The 8237-nt window shown below is 41.9% G+C and overlaps 1 protein-coding gene across 1 annotated transcript in view; it reads left to right on the forward strand.

Annotated features, from left to right (window-relative positions):
- ERGIC3 (ERGIC and golgi 3) overlaps window positions 1–6892 on the forward strand; it is a gene marked incomplete at its 5' end in the record, with an annotated part of 29470 nt that extends 22578 nt beyond the window's left edge. The window contains 4 exons of the mRNA XM_009886336.1: window positions 728–792; window positions 3377–3513; window positions 4470–4525; window positions 6813–6892. Coding sequence (XP_009884638.1) covers window positions 728–792; window positions 3377–3513; window positions 4470–4525; window positions 6813–6892 — 338 coding nt within the window. The remainder of the gene's footprint in view (window positions 1–727; window positions 793–3376; window positions 3514–4469; window positions 4526–6812) is intronic.
- Window positions 6893–8237: the final 1345 nt, after the last annotated feature.

Here is an 8237-nt window from a genome sequence, read left to right on the forward strand (position 1 = left end):
CTGATCGGCCTGTAGTTCCCTGGGTCTTCTTTTTTCCCTTATTACAAAAGGGGGTTATGTTTCCCTTTTGTCATTCAGTGGGAACTTCACCAGACTGCCATGACTTCTCAAATATCATGCATAGTGGCTTGGCAATTTCATCTGCCAGTTCCCTCAGGACCAGTGGAGGAATCTCATCAGGTCACATGGACTTGTGCACCTTCAGGTTCCTCAGCTGGTCTTGAACCTGGTCTTCTCTTACAGTGGGCAGTTCCTCATTCTCCCACTCCCTGCCAGATCTTGATTTTCATCTGATACGAAACCATGCTTCTACAGGAATATACTATAGTGTTAATTGAAGTTGATATAGGATACTCATTTAGAGTTGAGTGTGTTTTCTTAGGGCTATGCTATTAAATGTAAAGGTTTTCATGTGCTATAATAAGTATTTTCAAGACGTTGTACTGCTAAAACTGTAGCAAGATAACTGGTTTGTAGGGCGTTTTCAATTTAGTCAAGGCCAAAATGGCAGTAGTTTTGGCTGGAACAGGAACAAGATTCAATTTGGCAAAAGGAAAACTCATGTCAGACGTTAACTTTACTGTCCTTGAAAACCTCCACTAGCTGTTGCATAGAAAGCTGTTCCTTGACAAGTTGAACAAAACCAATTTATGTCTACCTAACCTGTCAGTTAAGCTTTCCAGCTCTTTGCCAGTTATTAATTGTGTCTCTCTGTCTTTGCTTGTAGCTTCCATGATGTTTCAGTATTTTGTCAAGGTGGTCCCCACAGTGTATATGAAAGTAGATGGTGAAGTAAGTACCTTTTTTTTGCCCCTTTTACTTTGGCAAATGAAAGCATTCAGACTTTCTCCTCTTATTCTGACACTGACCATATCTGACCTCTGGTGAAAGCAACACAGTCTGTTCGACTTTCTTCATATAACCAACCCAGCAAGAATAACAGTTTCTATGGTGTATGGTTGTCTGTAATGTTGCAGCAGTGATGAAACAGATTTCAGCCTCCTCCGTTGCACCTAGCTCCAAGTGACCATGCCATTTGCATCATGTTCCCACATGAATCCCTCCTATTGCATGCTCAGGAGAAGTTAAAGCAGCAAGGAGATCCTAAAAATGTTCTTTGGAGAATAACTGAAGATCAGCTTATCTCCAATTTAAAAACTCCTTTAGCCTCTAAAAGAGCATGGCTAGATTTCCAGCCCTGCGTTTAGAATGTGTCATTCTTTCAGGACAGGTAGGATAAACAAATTACCGGGGAGATACCAGGGTAAGACGAAGATCCTGAGAACAGAGACAAATTTTTGCTGTCTTTTGAAGCCAGCCTGAGGGAGCAGAAAGAACTGTGATTTCTTTCATTCATTTGGAAGCTTTTATTTTGATTGCTGGCGTTTTGCAGGGGATCTCAAGAGCTGCAGAGAAAATCTTTTTTAAAAACAAAACGAACATATCAGTTATCATTATTTGGACCCCCGTAGTCTTGGGGCAGCAGAATGATGTAAGCTGTTACATTTCTTTTGCAAAGAAAACACCAGTAGAAGCAGCAGCTCTACTGTTGTGCAGACTTCACCACCAGTGCTACCCAGTGTACTTATCCGACCCAGTGAGGAAGAGACAGGTGCCACATGCCTCAGTACCCCTGTGAGCGTTCGTGTACAAGATGGCTTAGCTCCCTAGCTGTCTCCCAGGTTTTGGTTCTTTATCTTCTGCGCTGCATGGGTGGTCTATGCCAGCTTCACTTTAACACCAAACCAGTTCCCTCTGAGGTGAAACCTAAGTGTGGTTCTGGGGCTTGTTCAATGCAAGAACTGATCTACGTGCAGATGAAACTATGCCAGAATTTGACTGCCTTGCCCTTCACGGTTTTATAACACTGTGCAAACCCCACAACACTGGGAACCCTTACCACCTCACCTCAGGCTCTTCACCCAAACTCATGCCGCTCTTGGGCATGTACTGCATATCCTTGTAATGAGAACAACATACTACTGCACATCCACACAACCTTCATGTTGTTTTAGGCACTATGAAATGTAAATCACCGGCAGTTTATTAGTTACGCCAGGGGCTGCATACGAACCACAAATCTGAGGAGCCACACAGCCACAGTAGATACAATTCAAGCAAAGCTATCCTAGAGCAGTGTGGGCAGAGCAATCTTAACAGAATCCACTGGAAAGGTAAACATAGTTAGTATTTCTTCATCTGCCCTGAAGATTGAAACTGCTTGCAAGATAGTTCTTGTGATAAATCCTTATGTGGGCCATTCTTTCTTCAGTCCCCTGCCTAGAAAGGATGTATCTGTTTTTTCTTGAAAGCTGGGTGCAAGTTGCTTGCTATGAGGTGATACTGGGAGAATCTTCAGACAGTGTTAGAAGCTCATTCTGCTTGGATTCAGGATGCCTCTGTAGTTTCTGTGGAGGATTGAAATTCCTGAAGTACAAAAGATAGTTAATAGGAGCTCTATTCTTATGGCCACCTCCCAGTGCCATAAGCCACCATGGCTTCTGTTTCTCTTGATGAAATCTCATGTTCTACTGTAGAGCTGTTGTTCAGATTTCAAAGGACTTCTCTGTCAAAAGAACTGCTTTTTATTAGTCACCAGGAGAGGAATCCGTGCAAACCACGATGCTTATACTTAGAGCAACTATGGATCCTAGTACACTACCAGATGCATACCAGGAGCTGTGTTATACATTCAGTACTTGGAACCCCCAAGTGTGGAACTTGGTGAAGAAACTGGATAGTATCTTTCTCAGCTTGGATTGTAATTTGTGTCAGATAGCTTATTAGGGATGATAGAACATAATTTCATTTTACAGAAACCCAACTCCTTTGCTCTAAGAATAGAACTGGTGTGAACAACGTGTAGAAGAATGGCAGGGCACAGAAGAATGCTGCAGGGTGATCTTCATTCATAGAAAGATGGGCCATCTGTGTCCTTCTGCAGCCCTGGAACTCTCTTGCTTTTATGTATTATTTCCTTTTTTCTCACTCTTGAATATATATGGCTTTCTCACATCAGTGCTGTTTCCTTGAACCATGCTTAGGTGAACTACATTTTGGTGGAGGATGATGTGGACTTGGGGTTGAGGTCGAGAGGGACAGCTTATGCCATTGCTTGCCAACAGAGACCAAAACAGTCCAGCCTGGGGACTGATGCATCACTCATTCTTTAGACTAGCTGGGGCTTTTACTGCTAGCCTGTAGTAAAAATAGATCTGATCCTAATGGTGCTCTTTATGACCCTTTTTATGACTGTCAGGCCCCCCACAAGTGAGTGCACAGGACTACATTGATACGGTTCACTGAACCCCTGTTTTAGTAGCCTTTCCAATTCCTCACTAACAAGACAACATTTGCTGTGTTTGTTTCCTGCTAGGTGGTAAGGACCAACCAGTTTTCAGTTACACGACATGAGAAGATAGCCAACGGGCTACTAGGAGACCAGGGTCTGCCTGGTGTATTTGTGCTATATGAACTTTCACCCATGATGGTGAAGCTTACAGAGAAACACAGGTAAGAGACATTTCAGTCTATTTCGTTACCTCTCTGTTGATGTTGTCATTTTGCTAGCTTAAAACTCCATCCTTTCTTAGATACAACAGTGCAAATGCCTGAAAGCCATCCAAGCCCCTTCCCAGTCAGTGGAGAGGAAGAGGCCCAGCCAGATGCCCTTCCTCTCGGTGTGAACATCTGAAAGCGATTGTGGTTTTTCTGGTATTACCTGAAGTCTTTTAATCCAGTACCAAGATGGAGAAGGAAATTGGTGCAGTGAGCAGAAGTCTGATATAATGGTTCTCGGTTCAGACTAATGTCCTCAAAGTCTTTTTTTAATGGGAAAACTAGATTGATATAGCATGCCCATCTTGCCAGCACCTACAGCGGCACCCACACTGATCAAACCTGGTTACTTAATCTGCATTTCCTATAGCTTTTCTGCATGTTGTAGTCAGTGTTGAGCCTCTTTCTTCTTTTCAAGTCCTCCATTAATCACAGTCATTCTGCAGGGGACTGGAAGGGGTTGTAACTGTCTGCTATTTTAGGATCGTAATGAGGGACAGCCAATGTTTATACCTTAAAATGTATTAACATGTGCTTAGGGATTTAGTTTCTGTGTTACAGCAGCCTGCTGTGCATTCTCTCTGGGTAGGAATGGATAAAATCTTAGGGATTAAAAGTCCAATCCTTTAGGTTTAGAAATTCAGTACTTGCCTCCTAGGGTTGCCATTGAGCTCATTAGTGCACTGCTCTAATGCTATTCAATGCTGCTCGGTGACAAACTCCATTCTGTAACCAATAAGGGTTATTTAATTGTTAAATCTTGTCAGCTATTACTTTTTATATAATGCATACTTATGTGCTGTGATGAACATTATGATAATTATGAATTAGTTTTGATTAGTTAATTGTTACTTACCTGATGTTGGTATCTGAGCTCATGCTGGTTGTTCAAATTGTTTTCCTCATTCTAGGTCCTTTACACACTTTCTCACAGGAGTTTGTGCCATCATTGGAGGCATATTTACAGGTATTGTACCTTTCAATATTTTTTCTTTCTAAAGTGTAAACATTTGCCATCTTACTCTTTCTAAACTCTGCATGGCTGGTAATAAATCCCTGTTTGATGGGGAGAGATGCATTTAGTAGAGCATATAGCATGTTCTGTGGAGCCATGGGAGTGACATCAGATTGTAATTAGCAGTGTAGACTTTCAAGATGCTGTAGAAGTTGTAGACCTATTATAATATTTCATTTGATTATGATGTAGACCTATCATAATATTTCATTTTGATGCTTTACAGGACATTTTGTTTTCAAATAATGCAGTCTTTCACATACCATATGAATGCATCTGTACCATTTTCTTGGCCAGCTTGGGTCTGTAAGCAGGTAGTTGCTTCAATGTGGAACCAAAGGCAGTAAAATCTGTGCTACCAGGTTGCCATGGGCATAGCCATCTCAGAGGTCTCAAACTGTGTTCGCAGACATAGGAGCTCCAGTGAGAGCTCTGCAGGGACTCAAAGTAGCCCTCGCAGCTCGATGGGGTCCTGTAAAGAGAGGTTGTTCCTGCAGAGCTATTTGAGTGACTGGATTTCATTCTCAGTGCTGGCTTCTGTAATAGCTAGCCAGTATCTGCTCAGCTCCATGCATGTGACAGAGCACCGCCTTGGTCCAGCCTTGCACTCCAGCTAATAACCCAGAGTGCTCTGAAAGCAAGTCAGAGATGTTCACGTGTCTGTGAAGAGCCAGCCTGGAGATCTGGTCAGCAGATCTTACTGGACTTGAGAAGCCTGCTACTGTATCACGTAACACCTGTATCAGATACCTATATCACATAAACCTTTATCTGCAAGGTTTTCCCGTCACCTGAGGTGTCACAATGCTCAGTTAACCTGATACTGTTAAACAGTATTTCTGTCTGTAATAAATTTGATCATATGCATTTCTATGGCTGAGTCTCAGGGAAGGGTTTCAAAAATTATTTTCTTGACAAATGCAAGTGCCCTCTAATGCTGATGAGGTTTGATGGCCAGTCTATAGTGTTTGCTGCCATACGCCATGTTCAGACTCTATATTCATATCCTAGAATATATATGAATATCTCATATGAATAAATCAGCTATGTAACAGTTTTTGTGTTGGAGCATCAAATTGATTCTACAAGTTGAGATAAATGCAGGACAAAACAACCACAAAAGACAGTCATCTGAAGTGTTACTCAGAGACCACATAGTAAGGCATATTCTGCAGTAATAAACAGGAAACTCAGTTCCCGTGTTAGCTGCTACTCTTTATATAGTATTGAAATGTCTGTCTTTGTGTAGGGCGAAGTAGTCGCTTAATTATTTCTTAGATTGAGGTGTTGAATAAAAGAAAAAAGAACATGAAGCTTCATAAAGGACAAGAGGGAATGGCTTTAAACTGGAAGACAGACTTAGATTAGATATTGGGAAGAAATTTCTCCCTCTGAGGGGGGTGAGACAGTGGCTCCGGTTGCCCAGAGAAGCTGTGGCTGCCCCATCCCTGGAGGTGTTCAAGGCCGGGTTGGGGCTTGGAGCAGCCTGGTCTAGTGGGAGGTGTCCCTGCCCAGGGCAGGGGGGTGGGACTAGGTGATCTTCAAGGTCCTTTCCAACCTAAACTGTTCTATGATTCTATGATAAAGACATTGAAAATACCTTTGCTTACTGGCACCCTCTGTTCCCTCCCTGGCAGGAGCTCAGGGTTCCTGTTCTGTGAAAGCCACCTCGAAGGATGCAGGGTTTTCTGAGTTTTGTGGTGCAATAGACCCATTCTGAGCTTTTCTGTGGGCCCAAACAAGCACTGAATTAAGAGGCTTCTTCAGCGCTGGAGAGATTTGGGAAAAATACTGCAGAAAGAACTGAATGCTTGTGTCCTTGGTGGGTAAACATTGCAGCATTGGGTAGAGTAGCTTACTTTTAAGGTTACCATGAAGTGAGAAAGAAATGGGAAATGTGCCCTTGGCAAGCTGGGTCAGGGCAATGACGCAACATAAGGCTCTCAGCATCAGCTTCCTCTCCAAACTCTTCCCACTCATCAGTGACTCGGCCTGTTGCATTTTTACTTCCATAACAGAGATCTTTTTCTGGAGAAGTATGATCATGTCTGCCTGCAAGCTGGATCTTGTCTATCTTAATGTCATGAGAACCTTATTCTTCAGAGCAGCAGCAGCTGTTTTCTGACTGGGGGAGCTGGAAGTCCTTTCCACTGACAGAGAGGGGCTTGTGTTTTCTTTCCCTGTGAATCGTCTCCCTTTGAGGTATGTCCGGCTTGATCCACCTGTTTTTTCCTTTTAGTTGCAGGATTCATTGACTCCTTGATCTATCACTCAGCACGTGCCATCCAGAAGAAAATTGAACTTGGGAAGACAACATAAATAAGCAATGATCTCACCCCACAAGCAAAACCTCTAAGGAGAACTAAGCAGGTTTTTTGAAACACAAGTGATCTTCTGAGTGCACAAGAGAAGAGGTTTGGAATTACCAGATGGCCCTGATCGCTCTTATGTTACTGTCCCATTATCCTTTGTTTGGCATTAATTTGTGGATGGAACTGCTTGAACCTTGCTGCTATAAAGATTAGCCATCTTGTCTGGCTGTGCAGACCCTACTGTAAAAACCCTTTCGTGTCAGTCCGTGTTCATCCAGTTCCTCCCTCCTGCCCTGAAGAGATGCTGGAGATACTGCATTCTGTTTGCCTCCAGGAATAATTTACTGTATTGTCACGAGACTTGGAACAGATTGAAGTTGCCGTCAAATAAGCTTTCTAGCAACACCATCTAGCTTTTTTAAATTTTCTTAAAATTGTTCCTGAGTATGCTGATGCTGTATGCCAGACCTCTGTGAAAATGTGCTGAATCCCGTGCGCTTTCCTTCCAGCTGTCCTGGGCAGCGTGGTGAGACCTAGCACCTGGGATGTGCTTACTGTCCTGTGGGGCATTGCAGCTGCTCCAGATTGATCTTCTTATGAAAGATGCACGTTGGTGTTTAAGCAAAAAAACTGTTTGGAGTTTTAATTGATTTTGTAAATTAGATTGTGTTTTTCATTTCCCTTCTGTTTATGTTTTAAAATAAAGTCCATCCTCTGTGTTTTGCTGAAGCATTTTGAAGAATAAGTAAATTCTTTGAAATAATCCTGGTACTGAATTGGAAATTATAATTAAAAAACACACCTGCATTGCAGGTAGTAGATATGTACATATGTAGATATGCAGTATGTAGATAGCATGATGATGATGTGTTGTTTTTTTCTTTTTAATTATCCATACAAGTGAGTTAAGTGCTTGGTATGTGAAATTGTAGTGGGAGAAATTGGAAAATAATGAGGAAAAATAAAATATTGTGGATTCCTGCCTCATTTTTAGGCAAAGCACATTCATTACTCTTAAATTTCAGCTCTGGATTTGCTTTGGTATTGACTCTAAATTTGGTCTAAGCAATTGGTCCAACAGAGTACAGTGAATGTGACAGGCACAGGATCAGATAATGCAGAGAGAAAGCTATTTTATAATTAATTTTAAAGTAGGTTTTGTTTGTGGTTGTTATTGGTTTTTGTTTTGTTTTTAATTAGTTGAACTTGTCTATAAACCAGGGAGTATAAAACCCATGTGTTTTCAATTGGGGAGAGAAGCAGTTTGAGGTGTGGGTAAGGAGACTGATTAATCTCCAAGCTAGAATACTGGGAAAAAAATGGGTTTTTAAAAAAAAAAAATCCAGCAGGTC

Source organism: Charadrius vociferus, unplaced genomic scaffold, assembly GCF_000708025.1.
Source record: "Charadrius vociferus isolate BGI_N301 unplaced genomic scaffold, ASM70802v2 scaffold225, whole genome shotgun sequence".
Lineage (NCBI taxonomy): Eukaryota > Metazoa > Chordata > Aves > Charadriiformes > Charadriidae > Charadrius > Charadrius vociferus.